Raw genomic sequence first — 18,470 nt, forward strand, 5'->3', positions numbered from 1 at the left:
GCATTGTCAGTTAAAATAACGCAGTGCCGTATCAAAAAAAATGGCCTGTTCAGGAAGGGGGTAAATCCTTCCAGGGCTGTGTATGTATACCCCAGAAATTGTTTTGCATAAAATAAGAAATGGGTTTGGGCGCAGAGCCCCCCTGCCCCCAAAGCACCCACCCCCCATTTTTAGGGCGTGTGGCCTGGTATGGTCCAGGAGGGGGGAACTCGCACGCCCCCCCCCATTTCCTGACCCATTTCCTGAATGCTCAGATAAATGTCTGGTATTAATTTTTTTTGGCATAGTGTCTCCCCTCAAAATCCATAGCAGACCGAAGGGTCTGGTATGGTATTGGTGGGGGCCCTGCGCGTTTTTTTTTTTTTTTTCATTTTGGCGTGTGGTTTTCTTTCAAGATCCATACCAGACTCAAAGGGTCTGGTATGGATCGGGGGGGACCCCACGTCTTTTTTGTTTTACTTTTTGGCATGGGATTCCCCTTCAAGATCCTCAGAGCACAGGTCGCACCACAAGTCGAATCACAATGATCCAACTTGGATGCGTCTTCCATTCAAATCAATGGGCTGAAAGTCATATCAGTTGACATGGCTCTCATAGGGAGCCATGGATTTTGACATGCAAGAAATTAAAATCTGTGGCCTATGTAAATCTGTTTAATGTAAACATTTTGTGGATTTTTGAAGCAAAGTGGGTGGTAGGTAGTTAATGTGCAGTAAACTCTCAATGGGAGAATTATGTTATTGTTGACATCCTTCTTAAAATATTAGTTTCCTGACTATAATGCTGCTTTTCTAGCTTCAGTTTCAGTTCCCAGACCTTTAAAAATACAGAAAGCAGTCTATGCTCCATGATTGTTCTAGGCCTGAGGGGACTAAAAGAAAACACAACTAAAGTATTGAATCAATTGGATTATTGACAGCTAGGCAATCAGCATTTTTAGAAGGTGGTCAGCAATGGCAGCCTATGGATTTTATTTCATGATCGGTTTTCTTGAAATGATAGCGGGACGGTATCTGTGCAGGGTATGTTGAGATGCGTAAAAACAAAGGTATCACATTGCAGTCCTAGAGTTATTTTTTATTGAATAGTGACAGCAGCACCAGACGGTTTCCTGTAGTATGGAAAGACCTTTAAACCAGAAAGCAAAAATGCACGCTCTGCACAGAAACACATGGTAGGAGTTGTAAAAATATATAAATATATAGCTGCAAAGGGCATGATTAAATTGCTCTTGAGCTTCTAAGACTATATACAACAACTATTGTACCTGTATGAGGAACTTGCACCACATTCCAAAATTTCGGGGGGGCTTCTTTTTTAAAAGGGGTTTCAACATTAACTCTGTGTTGATCCTAATCTACAAGCACCAATTCTTCCACAGAATACAATTGAGTTTGCTTTCTAGTGATGGAGACTAGGGACTTTCTATGAGTATTAAAACTAAAATTCTCTGTACTGGAGTCTTTCCCAGTTTACATAGAAAACTGATTTAAAACAGGGAATTTATGATTCTAAGATCTTACTCCTGTATAGTATTAACTGTACAGCATTGGATGGTGGTTCTGTAGACAGATAAAAAGCTAGTCTATCCAAGAGTTTGTGTCATACTGCCAAAGAGTAATGGCAAGAATATGCATTTCTTTAAATATGTATGTATTTACTTAAATATGGCTCAAGGTAGGTTAAGGGTTGATTGTTGTTCCTATTGAGTACAAATGCATTATTTCATATGTTTATTGTTATTATATTTTCTGTCTGTATTTTGACCTGTACATTTTAAGAGTCGGGGATTAAATGCTTTATACATAGCTATTATTGTAGAAAAATGTAAAGGCCACATAATTTAGGTGCATCATAACATAAGTAAAATCACAGCCTTATTACCACAGTTAATTGGTTCTTACTAGAAGAATAAATGATTGCCATGTCTTAAAGGTGGCATGCTACCACAACAGAATAAAGCTAAGTTATAAAAGGTAGAATAATAACATCCCATTCGAGGTGCTATTTTGCAGAGGACAGAATAAGGGCAGTTGTGCCATGTCACTAGGTGTACCAGATGCCCCTTGTTAGAAAAACAGAATAGCCTAATATTACTGAAGACAAAACGGGACACACTGTACTAGGGACAATACAGAGATACACATGGGACAAGGCCAGGTATAAGTGTTAACAGGAGGGCTAGCAAGGAAACTGTACTTGTTTTTAAATGCATTGTGGGCTATTGTAGGCTGAGTAGCTGGGGGAGCCAAAAAGACCAGGGGTAGGCTTCCATCCTGTACTGCTGTCAGTCCACTCCTGCCTTTCTCAACCGGGGTTCCTCCAAAGATTAATAGGGGTTTCATGTGCTATGGCTGTGTGACCTCACATCATGGTACCTGCATAGTTCTGTGTCCAGTGCCACATAGCCGAGCCAGTGACAAGATATCAATGATCTTTTTAGCTCTCAGGGGTACATTCTTCTCGCTGACCACCAATGTAAGAGCCATTCTTCCCATTGTCCTCCCGATAAATTAATTTTAGAAGGGGTTCCCTGATGACCTGAGGTAAAGAGGTTGAAAAAGGCTGGTCAGCTATAAAATGAATGTGTGATGTCCACATGGATCTCCTTAAAGGTGTGCACCTGTTATGGGCACAGCTATTAGCAATATTGGTGCACTACAGTCATTTAAGTTCATTATACTGTATGTCTTTTGATTGAACAGGTCAGACTGTTCTCTATGTTACTAATTTAGTAATAACCTCAGAATATTATAATGTAGCCTTCAGCTGATATAATTTGGTCTTAAGTTTGGTCATTCAAAATGATTTATCAGTAAACTCAATAAGTTTTATTTTCTGGCAACTTTGATTGAAAGAAATCTTTTTTGTTGTCCAACTTTCCACAGAATGCACCTTGTCGTGCAATCTCCATGGGCCAGGGTCAAGAAGTTCATGCCAGGCGCTTGCTAAGTCAGTCCATGCAAGACGGTGGATGGTTACTTCTTCAGAACTGCCATTTGGGTCTTGATTTTATGGATGAATTACTGGATACAATCACTGTTACAGAAACTGTTCATGATGGCTTTAGGACATGGCTTACCACAGAAGTTCATCCCAAGTTTCCTATAAATCTGCTACAATCTTCAATAAAATTTACTAATGAACCACCCCAAGGTATATTTAAACATATTTTTGTGGAAATTAATACACTTGACCTTTAAATACTAAGGTCTTATTGGGGGTTATTTACGATAGGAAAATCCACATTGCACTAGAAGTGCCAAGTGCACTTGCAATTGCACTGAAAGTGCACTTGGAAGCGCAGTCGCTGTAAATCTGAGGGGTAGATCGGAAATGAGGGGAAGCTCTGCTAATTTTATCATTCAATCATGTGTAAGCTAAACTGCTGTTTTTTATTTTCAATGCATGTCCCCCTCGGATCTACAGCGAATGCATATCCAAGTGCACTTTCAATGCAATTTCAAGTACACTTTGCACTTGTGGATTTGCCTTTCGTAAATAACCCCCATTTGTGTTGTGTAGTTGCTAGTCTGTTTGAATTTCTTAATATTTGTTATTTGTAAAAACCTAGATTTCTGCGTGCAATTACCTCTTCCTATAGCTTTATTTATGCATATTATAGCTCACAGTTGACATTAAGGGTTACTGTTTAAGTAGTATTTATCTTTGCTAAAGGGCAAACGCTGCAGATTTCTACTTTTCACAAGGTTCACAAATTTATTCCATTTGAGGGGAGCTTCAGCTTCTAACTAAATCACAGGGATCGGTAGTTAATTGTTATTTTTTTTACAGAGTAAGGGAGAGTTATGACCCCTGACAGTTTTTTTTAGTTCTCCCTTTAGTTCTCTCATTTAGTCCTCTCATTGGGGAGATTTTCCCTCACATCCGGCCCCATAGCAGCAACAAAAAGTTAGAGGAAATCCCTCAAGTTAAAGAATTCCTGGTTGTCACCAGGATCACCAGAACTAGTGTCCCTTAGGGGATTTGTGTTTACTATCACTTTCAGTGTCAACAGGAAGTGTGCCAAATAAAGAGATTAAATCTCCCTAACGAGAACAAAGACAACCATAAAAACAGGTGTTATAATCCCTCTCCACTCTATACAATTTTCTTTTTAATTTGTCTTTAGGTGTCTTTAGGTATATTTTAAGTGCTTATCTTGTGTCAGTGGAATCATCTGAATAACAGACTTTTATCCCCCTTCATCTTCCTGTTCCACTGCAGTGCTGCAGGTCCATTAATGCATGGTAATTTGCACGCTAACTGGCCTTGCATTAGGAAAGCCCATTCATTTAGAATGGGTAATCAGTGCACAGCAACAGAGCAAAAAATGAAGGTCTATTGACATCTAATGTACTGTGCATTGAGGTCCTATTCTTTAATCTGAGGCATTACTGCATTTTTGTGGTGAATGTTAAGGGGCCCTTAATGCTGAAAACAATATACAAGAGGGAGAAAAGCAGCTTTAGCCTAGGTCCACACTGCTCAGCTGAACTCACACGATTTCAAACCCGCATGTTAATCCAACTTCAGGAGAGATTTCAGAGACATCTCTGCACAGATTTCTATTGAAATCGCCCCCGAATTTGCCAAAAGTAGTGCAGGAGCTACTTTTGGATGGTACCATTGCTGTTAATAGCCAGCGATTTGACATGTCAACTCGCATGTCCAAATGGCCTAATGTGAACGTGAGTCAACTTATCGGATTTTTTTTTTGCTGTGTGTTTCCCATTGGAGAAATCCCCCTCACTTTCTGCCCCAACAGAACGTTAGATAAAAATGCCTCCAAAGTGAGAGAATCCCAGCTGTCATCAGAGTCACCAGAACTAGTGCCCCCAATAGAAGATTTGGCCGGTTCTGATGACAACCCAAAATTTGGGAATTTATTTCAGGTTCACCCTCAGTGATGACATTAAACTAGTCAAATAGAGTAGATCAGTGGTCCTCAACCCTGTCCTGAGGGCCCACTAACAGGCCAGGTTTGCAAGATAACTAAAATGATAACTGAAATACATCACAGGTGATATAATTTTCTGCTCAGTGATTGCAGTATTGTAGTCTGCATCTCCCCAAGGTAATACATAAAACCTGACCTGTTAGTGGGCCCTGAGGACAGGATTGATGACCACTGGAGTAGATGAATCTCCCTAATGGGGCACAGACAACATTAGGAACCTGAGAGATGTTCTAATCCCTCTCCACTCTATCCAAAACTGAAAAAACATTTTGCCTTTAGGTATATTTTAACCAACTTATTTTTTTGAGTTCTGCTTTAAGGCCACAGGGCTGCTTTCTGAATCATACAGTGTCATCAGAAACATTTCTGCAGAGAGTAAAAGCCTGGGCTATGGGAGGCTTTCCCAACATTTACAGTTCAGCTCAAGCTAGTTGTGTTACAATTGACATCACAGCACAATTATTTCTGAATAATAAGACCATTTTAGGTACATAATAACCATTGCATTATTAAGCCAGACTTTCACATTATGCTGTGTCCATTTAGAGGCATTATATACCACAAAGGCAGACTAACAATTTTCATATATAGAAAACAGTTTGCCTGGAAAGCTGGCTCAGATTTTTAATTTCTATTATTAAATTTGTATTTGAAAGACACAGACTCGCAGATTGTCATAATGGGGTTTGTACAGGCTGATTAAGCGTTGTTCTTTCTGAACACTTTTGTTTATTACTTTTTCTATCACATAATACACACTGTATAAACATATTGGGGATTATTTATGAAAGGCAAGTGCGCTTGGGAAGTGCAGTCGCTCTAAATCTAAGGGGTAGATCTGAAATGAGTGGAAGCTCTGCTGATTATATCATCCAATCATGTGCAAGCTAAAATGCTGTTTTTCATTTTCGTTGCATGTACCCCTCGGATCTACAGCGACTTTACTTCCAAGCGCACTTGCATTGCACAGTGGAATTTCCTTTAGTAAATAACCCCCATTGTTTTCAATATATACTGCATAGAATAGTACCTTAAGAAAGTTTGACTAATGACTTGGATGTCTATGGGCAACTTTATAACTCAAAAAGAAGCAAATTGTTATTCGGGAAACTCTTTTAACTAGGCATAATTTCCTAATTGATGATAACAAACAATGTAGCGCTATAATGTCAGAAAATGTAACCAAACCCTAGATAAAAATCACCAAATAATCTGGTAGTGAAAACTTAAAATGCCAGCACACATATCGCATGTCGTGCAGTCCCGTGAGGAATACAAAAAAATGTGCTAAAGTAAATAAACATAGAAAAGTCCAGCTATGACAAAATAATGTGAAACATGAGTCCAGATATTCCGTTGGTATGAACTATGTATAGCCTTCTGTTCACAGCCAGAAATTATTATAGAAAACAGTGGATACCCTTACCGGAAGTGATGGACACAAACTACTGTATAGTAAATGTGTCAAGCAGGCTTATGTGCGTCACGCACGATTCGTATACATCAGGTCATGGATCACCATCCGAATAGTCGCTGCCCACTTCAAGATCAATACACCTCAGATCTCCAGGGGTTCTCAACTCTCTCTCAAAAGTTCCGTTCAGCTAGGAGCTCGGAGCGGGTTCACCATAAACAAAAAGTAAGGACACAATGCCTCTCATAGTGAAATTCCACCATTGAAGGTTTTATTTGAAAAAATTCCAAATGACATAAACAATATAAAAAATATCCAAAAAATCACATGATCCAATAAAAGTAAACGATAAAAAAGCAATATAGGGAGCAGGAAACGCTAGCCCGATGCGTTTCGACTAATAAGCCTTCTACTGGGGCATTACCTGCCCCCCCCCCCATATTGCTACCATATATATAAGTCTTAACAAATTAATCAATGTCTCCCACCTGTCAGAAAGCACCTCCTCCAACACCTCCTCCATTAACCCTTGATGTGTGTGCACACAACGCCGCACGCATTGACAGAACCAGCACCCAACCAACTTCGTCTTACCCTACAGTGAATGGTTAAACACTCCATGCCAAAGTAATAATTGGGGAAAGGTAACCATCGGATCCAAAATGGCGGCCGCGCGTGCGTTCCACCGGGGTTAATACAAAAAAACGTGCGGCCAAAGTATTGTTTATTACATGGACATGTGATTAAATATATGACATACTTAGTCGCACACGTTGTGAAGTGTGTCATTTTATATATCCGTGTTGTTACGCTGGATGCAAAAGTGTCAGTCTTGCGTCTCGTAACGTTATGTGCACACACATTGCACTTCTTACAAGGAAAAAACCTTTACAGTTAAAGAAAAATGTTGGTTTAGTTGGAGGATCCACTGTGTTAGGAGCGATATCGCCCCTCACTGAACGGGCGCCCCTAAAAATAATACCAGCCCTATCGGGCAACACAGGTCCTAACACTCTGTCCTCGCTTAACACCTTCCAATGTCTATTCAGAATCTTTCCGACTTCCCTATGTTGAATAGAAAAGGTTGTGAAAGGCCCTGGCATGATGACATTCTTTCATATCTAGAAGTCGTTTGCACAGGATGTTTTTGTCTATTATTGTCAGTGTAGGATCATATTCGCTGGTAATATTAGCTACATTTATCGATCATTTTCAATATGAATTGGACTCTGGAATACTGATAGTTTATCCTATTACAAAAATTTTTGTCCATTATTAATGTATGCATTATTCTGTTAGTTGGAGTTCCGCCTTAGGATGGATCCCCACTCCGGAATTCTTGTATTAAATGTAGATAGGTGAGATAAGTACGGCTGGGTTCGACAGAGGATAGCCTTCTCTTCTAGGTACATATATTTATTTTTATTTTTATCCTTATTTGTTTGCATTCGAGTGTATCAGATTATGGATTGCATTATTAAATCAATTCAGGCATTTTGTTCCACACATTGAGGTGTGGAATGCAAACAATAGGTTTGCTTCCTCCTCATTGAAATGCATGTAGAGAACGCATGAACCGGAAGCAGTGCGTGACTGCTTCCATTTTCACAACGAGGTTTGGAACGCAAACACAGGTTCCGTTCCCCTCTGTATGTTATGTATGCTATCTCCCGGAACCGGAAGTGACGTACGATCACTTCCATTTTCGGATAGAGGTTTGGAATACAGACAGAGGTTTGCTTCCTCCCCTGTGTCCTGCACGAAAAAAAATGGATAGTATTGTGAAAATATTGAATGTCAGTTTTGCTGCCCTTATATATAGACGGCAAGATTTGGTTTTAACTGATTATTTACACATTGGAATTGATTACCATTTCCGTTTTTTTGTATTAACCCCGGTGGAACGCACACGCAGCCGCCATTTTGGATCGGATGGTTTCATAGTTTTCATAGTTTTCATAGTTAGTAAGGTTGAATAAAGACACCAGTCCATCCAGTTCAACCTGAGCATCTACAATTGTCCCTATCCCTGTACATTACACACTCACATCAGTCCCTACCCTCAAGGAGTCCACAATCCAAGGTCCCCATTCATATACTAGGGCCAATTTTGGACAGAAGCCAATTAACCTACCTGCATGTCTTTGGTTTGTGGGAGGAAACCGGAGTACCCGGAGGAAACCCACGCAGGCACAGGGAGAACATGCAAACTCCAGGCAGGTAGAGTCATGGTTGGGATTCGAACCAGCGACCCTTCTTACTGCTAGGTGAGAGTGCTAACCACTACACCACTGTGCCGCCCACTGTTACCTTTCCCCAATTATTACTTTGGCATGGAGTGTTTAACCATTCACTGTAGGGTAAGACGAAGTTGGTTGGATGCTGGTTCTGTCAATGCGTGCGGCGTTGTGTGCACACACATCAAAGGTTAATGGAGGAGGTGTTGGAGGAGGTGCTTTCTGACAGATGGGAGACATTGATTCATTTGTTAAGACTTAAGCCGCGTACACACGGGCGGACTGTCTGGCCAACTTAGTCCGTCGAAACACATTTCAGCGGACAGTCCGCTCGTGTGTGGGCTTCAGCGGACTTTTTCAGCGTGCAGTCTGGCGGACTAAGTATTTCGGAATTTCCGTAATATTGTCCGTCAGACTTTGGTTTCAGCGGACAATCCGCTCGTGAGTAGGCTAGTTCGACGGACTAAGTATGGCGCATGCTCAGAAAGGATTTACACGGCGAAAGGTTGCATTGCTGTGTATTAGACTTCCTATTTCTAGTCCCGTCGTACGTGCTGTACACGTCATCGCGCAAACTTTCGACGGACTGTTTTGCATCCGTGTGTGGTCAAGTCCGTTCATTCGAAAGTAGGACGGACTGTCCGTTGGATTGTCTGATGGACTAAGTTGGCCATACAGTCCGCCCGTGTGTACGCGGCTTTATATATATGTTAGCAATATATGTATTGCCCCAGTAGAAGGCTTATTAGTCGAAACGCATTGGGCTAGCGTTTCCTGCTCCCCATATTGCTTTTTTATTGTTTACTTTTATTGGATCACGTGATTTTTTGGATATTTTTTATATTGTTTATGTCATTTGGAATTTTTTCAAATAAAACCTTCAATGGTGGAATTTCACTATGAGAGGCATTATGTCCTTACTTTTTTGTTTATGGTGAACTCTCTCCGAGCTCCTAGCTGACCGGAACTTTTGAGAGAGAGTTGAGAACCCCTGGAGATCTGAGGTGTATCGATCTTGAAGTGGGCAGCGACTATTCGGATGGTGATCTATGACCTGATGTATACGAATCGTGTGTGACACACATAAGCCTGCATGACACATTTACTATACAGTAGTTTGTGTCCATCACTTCCGGTAAGGGTATCCACTGTTTTCTATAATAATTTCTGGCTGTGAACGGAAGGCTATACATAGTTCATACCAACAGAATATCTGGACTCACGTTTCACATTATTTTGTCATAGCTGGACTTTTCTATGTTTATTTACTTTAGCACATTTTTTTGTATTCCTCACGGGACTGCACGACATGCGATATGTGTGCTGGCTTTTTAAATTTTCACTACCAGATTATTTGGTGATTTTTATCTAGGGTTTGGTTACATTTTCTGACATTATAGCGCTACATTGTTTGTTATCATCTGTTATTTTGACTTAGTTTGTTTGTATGTTAGCTGCTGTTTTGTGTTATATCATTCCCTTCTAGATTGTAAGCTCTAACGAGCAGGGCCCTCTGATCCCTCCTGTATTGCTTTGTATTGTAAGTGTACTGTCTGCCCTCATATTGTAAAGTGCTGCGCAAACTGTTGGTGCTATATAAATCCTGAATAATAATAATAATAATATATCACAATTTTTTGTCACTTATATAGGGAGCGCAATGTTTTCCCCCTCTTTTGATTTGTACATAATTTCCTAATTAATTGATGTTTTCATTTCGGCAATTTTATGACCTTTCTATAAATGGACATGGGTTAGGTCACACCAGTTTACATGCCACTGGCAAAATACGTGATGGTGCTGAGGATATAATAGCTTGGGTAGAAGTTAAATTAGATTATATTGATTTTTTTCAAGAAGCTTGAGTTCCATGTGGCCCTCTTTGCCCTATTGAAGCTCTGCCTTTTGTATGCTATGCTATTTTTTATTTTTTTGCATACATTTTTTGAAGTATCAAATATACAAACAAGAGAATGAGTGGAAAGCCATAACAAGCAGATGAAACAACCTTATGTTGTTAGCTTTCTCCTAGTATAATATCACAAAAGACATCAACCTGCATCGTCACAACCATTTCCCCTATGGAAAGGTATGGTGGCAAGCAAATCTTGCAATGCTATGCTTTTCAATATACTTTTTCCTGTTGTCTACTAATATGCATCAATAGGCAATGAATGCAAGATGACTTGGTGATGCTTTCTCAGGTGATGGGCTTATGATGACACCTTGCATATACAGAAATATTCTCGGTTTTCTGGATTGAGTAATACTTAATGTAATTTAACCCTGAAGACTAAGGACATCTTGTAGGCAATGAGTGCAAGATGACTTGGTGATGCTTTCTCAGGTGATGGGCCTATGACACCTTGCATATACAGAAATATTGTCGGAAATCTTGTAGCAAAAAAACAAAAAAGTACTGCATGGGGCAGTTTTGGATTAAAGGTGAATATTACTGCTAAAGCTGCTATTTTATATTTAGCTATAGCTGGGGATTTTTTTTATTTTATTTTTTGCCTAAGCTGAGCTTTAAATTAGACCTGTCCAGGTCTGAAGACCATTGTCTAATGTACTTTTTTTTTACAACATTCATTAGTGATCTATGAACCTAGTTTTATGCTAGATTCTATGATTTGTCAAAACATGTAAACCCAGTGCTTGAGTGCAGAGAAACAGAATAGCTTCAGTAAGCATTAAACAATAGATGATGGACATTTTTTGATATTTGCAGAAAATAAAACAGTATACTTTCCTGACTTATACTTTGTTGAATACATTATTTTTTGTTGCATTTGCATAGTTTTCTAATGCAGTGGTTCTGTATCATCTTTGTTTTTAACAGAAGCAAATATCTACAGGGCCATCTATTATTTAAAAGGCTTTCTTTAAAAATGGATTGCACATTTTTATGAATAATTTCCTTGCTCTCAAGAACATACCAGGAGATATAGGAAAATAAAAGATTTATCTGTGCTTTGTCTGTAGGTGTGAAAGCAGGATTAAAGAGGACATATTCTGGAGTGTCTCAGGAATTACTGGATGTAACCAATGTACCACAGTGGAAGCCTCTGCTTTATGCTGTTGCATTTCTGCACACAACAGTGCAAGTAAGACCTCTGTTTACTACATTTTATAATGTTATCTCCTTCATTAATTTCCTTTTCTCTGTTTGTGACAGGTACATGAACTGGGCGCAAGCACCAACACTTTCGGTGCTGTGCCCTTACGGAATTTGAAAAGGTGTCTACAGCACCCTTTATGAATTCTTCCGAATATGCTTACAGTATATCTTTTTGGCATGTATATTGTGTGTCTGAGCTTATGCGTGCATTTTAGGAAAAATTTGTGCATTTTGATCCTTACATGCTCTTTGTCATTTTTTTGGTATATACAGCTTTGTGTAGTGAACATACGCAATATATCCTGTTGGCCACAGTTGATGTTTGAGAATATACAGATGCAATTTCTCATGTTTTTTGTTAGTTTGCTTTGTCTACGTGAGGTCTACAAAGTCTTCATTGGTTAATTGTTTCTGTTAACTTGATTAATGTTGTAGAAAAAATGCTTTGTTCATCATCCTGTCAATATGTGTTTATCTATATATATGGGAAACTTTGTCTTCTGCTCGCTGTGCTCAAGGACACTTGTTAAAGCATATGGCTGTGTGTGTCTTGAAGTTCATTTTGGACCATGTGTTTAATTAAAAACAAAAAACAAAAAACGATTTCAATCCTTTAAATATTTAAAGAAGAACTTCGGAAACAACTAAATACACAATTTAAATTGGACATGAACAGCTTAGGCTGACTCTACTGGGGCACAGGGATTGATTCAAAGAATAACTCAGCCACTTTATGACCTTAGAAATGGGGTAGGTTAGCTAAAGTGGAAGATCTTTATTGCCACCTAAAGCCCCGTACACACGAGCGGACTTTTCAACATCCAAAGTCCGACGGAATGATTCCGTCAGACTTTTCGATCATGTGTGGGCTGCAACGGACTTTTGATTCGCAAAAGTCTGACAGACTTTAGAAAATGGAACATGCTTCAAATTTTTCCGACGGAACTCCGCCGGACCCAGTTCCTACCGAAAAATTTGCTCGTGTGTATGCTATTCCGACGGACTAAAACCGACGCTAGGGCAGCTATTGGCTACTGGCTATGAACTTCCTTATTCGAGTCCAGTCGTACGTCATCACGTTTGAATCCGTCGGAGTTTGGTGTGATTGTGTGTGGCCAAGTCCGCTCATTCGAAAAGTCTGTCAGAACTCTGTCGGAACTCCGGCAGAACTCCGGCAGAACTCCTTCGGAAGTCTGTCGGACATAAGTCTGGTCGTGTGTACGCGGCATTACATGCTCGAGGTTAGAATAGCTTGTGTAGTATTTAAGTAGGTTATCAAGAAAAAGAAGTAGCTTGCAATCCATAACATCAAACGTATTAATTATAAAGCCTGTGAACAAGGCTGATCGCCGAAACGCGTCTGCTGCTGACTGTACTCATGGTGAAGGCTTTACAATAAATACGCTTGATGTTATGGAGTTGCCAGCTGCTTCTTTTTCTTGATGACCATTTGTCTATTGGTGTGTGGGAGGACACCTCGGCTTGGACACCCTGACTGCAAACTTCCAAAGTAAGACTTTGTTTTGCACTGTTCTGAGCCATACAACCTTTGATCGAATCATTTAAGTAGGTTATATTGATTTTTTTATACACCAAACAGAAGTATGTTTTGAAATTAGACCTGTGCAACCTGAAGACTATTGTCTAGTGTAGATTTAGGAGACTCATTGTGATATATCAGCCAGCTTTTACATTTGATATGTCACGTCGCTTTAACAATAAGAGATCTTCCTGTCCTTATTTAGAATAATCAACAATAAATTAATGTGATGGGCTAGCTGACCTAAATTGTATATCCAGCCAAACCATGTTTTTAGGATTAGAACCCCTGTCAGGTTTTTACTGCTATCCTGTACTTCCCCTTACCAAGGTTAGCTATACACATATATGATATAACAGATTCCTCAGTCCACACTAAACAGCATGGATGGATGAATCAATCACCACATGCAGGTATTGTATATTTTTTAAACCAGTCCCACCGGCTGTCAAAATACCCAACCAGTGGGTGCCTCTAATTGGATGCAGCCACTGTTATTTTAACAATTTTCTGCCCGGCTACTTCAATTTTTTAATCAATGGATGTCAGGCAGGACAGAGCCAAAGTTCATCAGGAGCCAGACAAAACTTGCACAGTATATGGCCAGCTGTTACTTTTACAGTGGCAATGGTTTCACTATACAGGAAGTGAGGGAAAATCTGCAACAGGGACTCCGACAGCAATAAAATGCTGACTCAAGTTTTTTCCTTCCCCTACTCTGTGTTGCTGTTGGAGATTTTATTTAATTTCCTGTCTGATGAAAACGTGAGGGAAAATATCACTAATAGAGCACTGTTTAGCAGCAAAGCCCAACAAAGGTTCTAACCCTTCACCACTCAATCCACAACTGAAAAAATTGCTCTGAGCACACACCTTCAATGAAATGGATTGTACAGGAACACCCTAATACTATACAGTTAATTTGTTAGTAAATGTATTTAGGATTTTACTTAGATTGTGCAATCAGTTTGTAACATGTTAAAGCTTAAAACCTGGTATACACTAGTATTTTTTTTCCACCCATCAGGGCTGAATGAAAAAACTTCACAGCTCAGGAGGAGCCACTGTACTAAAAATATGACGTTAGTACAGAGATCTCATCTGCTGTTCTGTTGTGTTCTGAAGTGGGTGCGGCCTCCAACCAGAACACTCCTGGTCAGTACTCTCAGCCAATGGCTGAGAATGCTGATCGGGAGCAGATCAGCAGACTTTTTTCAGTCATGCCCCTTCGACAGAAGCCATTTGGCCGTACTAGGCTTTAGTTTAGAATTTTTTTTTAAATCAGCACAAGAGACATTACTTACAATTAAACCCAAAATATCCCTTGTGCTGGTGCTGTTTGTCCTAGTGGAAGTCCTAAGTACTCTGTCCACTTCCTATTTCTCTGTAGCTGTAATCTTACGGTGCTGTGGGGTTAATACCAGTGCTGGACCTGTGATAAGGACATATCAAAAGTGCTACCTATGCCCATCCTTTCCTGTGGACTTTTCCTTCATCTGCCCGTCCTCTATTCATAGAGTGGTTTTCATTCATAGAAGCTATACTACAGCTTCTATAAATGGAGGAGGTGGGCAGAAAGGGCAGGCATAGTCTGCATTCCTGATGAGTTCTTGTCCCAGGTCTATCACTGGTATTAACCCCCACAGCACTGGGGGATTTCAGCTGTGGGAGTATGAGAGAGGGACAGAGGACTTTGGATTTTCACTATGATAGCTGGCACCAGCACAAAATACACTTTGAATTAAATGTAGGTAATGTCCCTTGTGTTGATTTTTTAAAAAAATTTTTTTCCTAAACTAAACTTAGTGGTTCTAAAGTCAAAACGTTTTTATGCTTAGCTTAATGCATTTCCTGCACAAAACCTTCCTCTTACACCGAAACCTTCCCCCCTGAGTTCTCTCTCAATCCAGCGCTGTGCCTGTCTGTAGCAGAGGAGACTAAGAGCTAGTGGGACATGCTGCTGTCAGTCAAATCCAGTGAGAAGAGAGCGAGGGGGCAGACCAAGCCAGGCTGTGGGTGTCTGTACACACACATGACCTGGCTTGGGAGAGTGCCCGCACATGTGCCTCCCAAGTGACTTGCTAAGGGGGCACAGTCAGAAGAGGGGGAATGGACAGGGCTGTGGGGAACCCCAGAAGAAGGGGTAAGGGACAGCTCTGTGTGAAATCCTTGTACAGAGCAGGAAAGAATAAATCTTTTTTATTTTAGGGAAAAAAGGGTTCTTTTAGTATCTCTTTAACCACTTGCTGACCAACTCACGCCGATATACATCGGCAAAGTGGCACGGGTGAGCACAATTATGTACCCGTATGTTACTGCGTTATACACGGCCAGCAGGCGTGCACCCGCTGCTTGCCACGGGAGTGTGCCTGCAGGTCCCATGGACTCGATGTCCGCCAGTGGCCCACGATTGTGGCACAGAAAGGCATAACGAGGAGTTTCCTATGTAAACAAGCCCTTTTCCTGTTCTGCCTAGCAACATGCCAGGGATCTACTGCTCCCAGTGATCTCTGTTATGTTCTAGTGAACCCATCCCCCTACAGTTAGAACATACTGAGGGAACACAGTTAACCCCTTGATTGCCCCCTAGTGTTTAACCCCCTCCCTGCCAGTGACATTTACAGAGTAATCAGTACATTTTTGTAGCACTGATCGCTGTATAAATGCCAATGGTCCCAAAATAGTGTCAAAATATCCGATCTGTCCGCCGCAATGTTGCTGTCATGATAAAAATCGCAGATCACCGCCATTTCCAATAATAAAAAAAATTATAAAAATGCCATAAATCTATCCCCTATTTTGTAGACGTGATAACTTTTGCGTAAACCAATCAATATACGCTTATTGCAAAAAAAAATTTAACAAAAATATGTAGAGGAATACATATTGGTCTAAACTGTGAAAGAAATTTGTTTTTTTATATATTTTTTGTGGATATTTATTATATAGCAAAAAGTTAAAAAATAGCCTTTTTTTTTTTTTTTTAATTGTCGCTCTTTTTTTGTTTATAGTGCAAAAAATAAAAACTGCAGAGGTGATCAAATATCACCAAAAGAAACTCTATTTGTGGGAACAAAAAGGACATCAATTTTGTTTGGGTACAATGTTGCACGACCAAGCAATTGTCAGTTAAAGCGATGCAGTGCTGTATCGCAAAAAAGGGCTTAAATCCTTCTGTGGTTGAAGTGGTTAAGACTGAAACTGTTATAGGTTTATGTATTGTTTAAGCAGTTATTTTTTTTATTATAAAGGAAGCTATTGAAATTAGTAAAATGCTTAAATATTTGCTTTTATAGTGATATGCTTCTGTCTTGAGTCTTAAAAATATCAACTATGTCTGTTGTAACAAACACACATTGCTACACATGTTAATTTACTGTATTTTCTTCTATAGGAGAGAAGAAAGTTTGGTCCTTTAGGTTGGAACATCCCATATGAATTTAACCAAGCAGATTTTGCTGCCAGTATTCAGTTTGTCCAAAACCATTTAGATGACGTGGGCACTAAACGTCCCGTGAACTGGAACTGCTTGCGTTACATGTTGGGAGAAGTTCAGTACGGTGGTCGTGTGACTGATGATTTGGATAAGACATTGTTGAACACATTTGCTAGGGTCTGGTTTGGAGAGCACATGTTTTCTGACAAGTTTTGCTTCTATAAAGGCTACGGAATCCCTAAAGGCAAAGCAATTGATGAATACCTTCAGTATATAGAGCTATTGCCATTGGTGGACACACCTGAGGTAAAAACATTTGATTTTCCTTTTTATATATAACTATTAACTATATAGAAAACTCCTGCTCCAGTCTTGTGTTATTATGTTGTTTACCTGTAAGGCTGCATACACATATTTGTTCTGAAAATTGAGGGCTGAAAAAATCCAAAGGCAGCTTTAGGAGTGTGGTGATATGGTGTTCTAGGATGGTGCCTAAATTAACACTCAGATATCTGGGCTGTACCTTGGCTTACAATAATACAGAACCATACTTTACTTTTACATGTAGTATACAGTACACCACATTAATACAATAATGAACAAGCAGGGACACCAAAGCTAGAAGCGAGACCATTCTCCAGTGTGCATGTTTAGAGTTATTTCCATTGTGTGCCACACATTTTATAATATTTCATGTCGTAAAAAAGCATGGGTGCCAGGCAGGATTTGTGATGTCTATTTTTCTGAAAAATAACCATCATGTTATGGCTATTGCTTTATATGGTAATTTTGCACATATATGTGGATAATGTATGCACTACTTACTGTAGAAGAAGGAGAAAGATGCCCAGGGTGGGCTCATGCACCAAGCCCAGGATAGTTGTTTCAAAGTGCAGGTTCTGTCTTCAGTGACAATCTTCGTAATTGCTACTAATGCACCTGCATAGGAGATTAGTTTAAAATTTGAAATGGCACAGGGGACTTACAATTCAAAAAGCATGTCTTCTTCTTTATTCCATCAAAGTTGATCACATACAGAGCGGTGTACAAATTACTCTGTACACAGTACAAAATCTTTTTCTAAAAAGGAGTAATGTCTGCAATTTTTGATGGAATAAAGAAGATATGCCTTTTACTTTGCAAGTCCCATTTCGGATTTTATATTGTAAATTTACACAAACAGTGTTGGGCAGGGTGTTGTTGAAGGAGGTTTGCACTCCTTTGAATGAAACTCTACATACATATACAATTAATGCTGAATATGAATTGTGGTTTTATCTGTAAACCTTTTCTCTGAAAGTTTTTCTTATTTAAAACAGATACCCGGTAAAGACAGACATTAACTAATTTGCACTTTAGGTTTTTGTCATCTCTCGCCCAAATAGGTGTTCAGCTTTACAATAAGCATTCTGGATGTTGTTCTCTCTAATATTTACATTTGTATTGCTTTTTTATAGGTCTTTGGATTGCATCCTAATGCAGATATAACCTACCAGACAAACATGGCAAATGAGACACTAAGTACAATAGTCAATATTCAGCCCAAGGACAGTGGAGGAGGTGCAGGAGAGACAAGAGAGACTATTGTGCAACGACTAGCAGATGAGATGCTGGAGAAATTACCAGAGGACTACATCCCTCATGAGGTATGATCTATGAAGCTCATAACATGCTAGCCTGTGTCATTCCGCTATATTTAGCTTCCCATTTAACAATTTACCCTAAGTGTAAGTGCCACACTGTAAAATATGAGCTGTGCATG

General features: G+C 39.7%; 1 protein-coding gene and 1 long non-coding RNA gene across 3 annotated transcripts in view; one reads left to right on the forward strand and one right to left on the reverse strand.

Annotated features, from left to right (window-relative positions):
- LOC143996736 (dynein axonemal heavy chain 5-like) overlaps positions 1-18,470 on the forward strand; it is a 638,308-nt gene that overhangs the window by 546,785 nt on the left and 73,053 nt on the right. For both annotated transcript variants that reach the window (XM_077491993.1, XM_077491994.1), the window contains exons 70-73: positions 2,889-3,156; positions 11,597-11,718; positions 16,667-17,014; positions 18,166-18,354. In XM_077491993.1, the coding sequence (XP_077348119.1) occupies positions 2,889-3,156; positions 11,597-11,718; positions 16,667-17,014; positions 18,166-18,354 (927 nt within the window). The remainder of the gene's footprint in view (positions 1-2,888; positions 3,157-11,596; positions 11,719-16,666; positions 17,015-18,165; positions 18,355-18,470) is intronic.
- Positions 1-18,470, reverse strand: part of LOC143996739 (uncharacterized) — a 43,618-nt gene that overhangs the window by 24,473 nt on the left and 675 nt on the right. The window contains exon 2 of the long non-coding RNA XR_013277590.1: positions 17,534-17,647. This is a non-coding gene — a long non-coding RNA (uncharacterized LOC143996739). The remainder of the gene's footprint in view (positions 1-17,533; positions 17,648-18,470) is intronic.

Source organism: Lithobates pipiens, unplaced genomic scaffold (assembly GCF_037356315.1).
Source record: "Lithobates pipiens isolate NorthernLeopardFrog02 unplaced genomic scaffold, aLitPip1_a1.2 Scaffold_19, whole genome shotgun sequence".
Taxonomy (NCBI): Eukaryota; Metazoa; Chordata; class Amphibia; order Anura; family Ranidae; genus Lithobates; species Lithobates pipiens.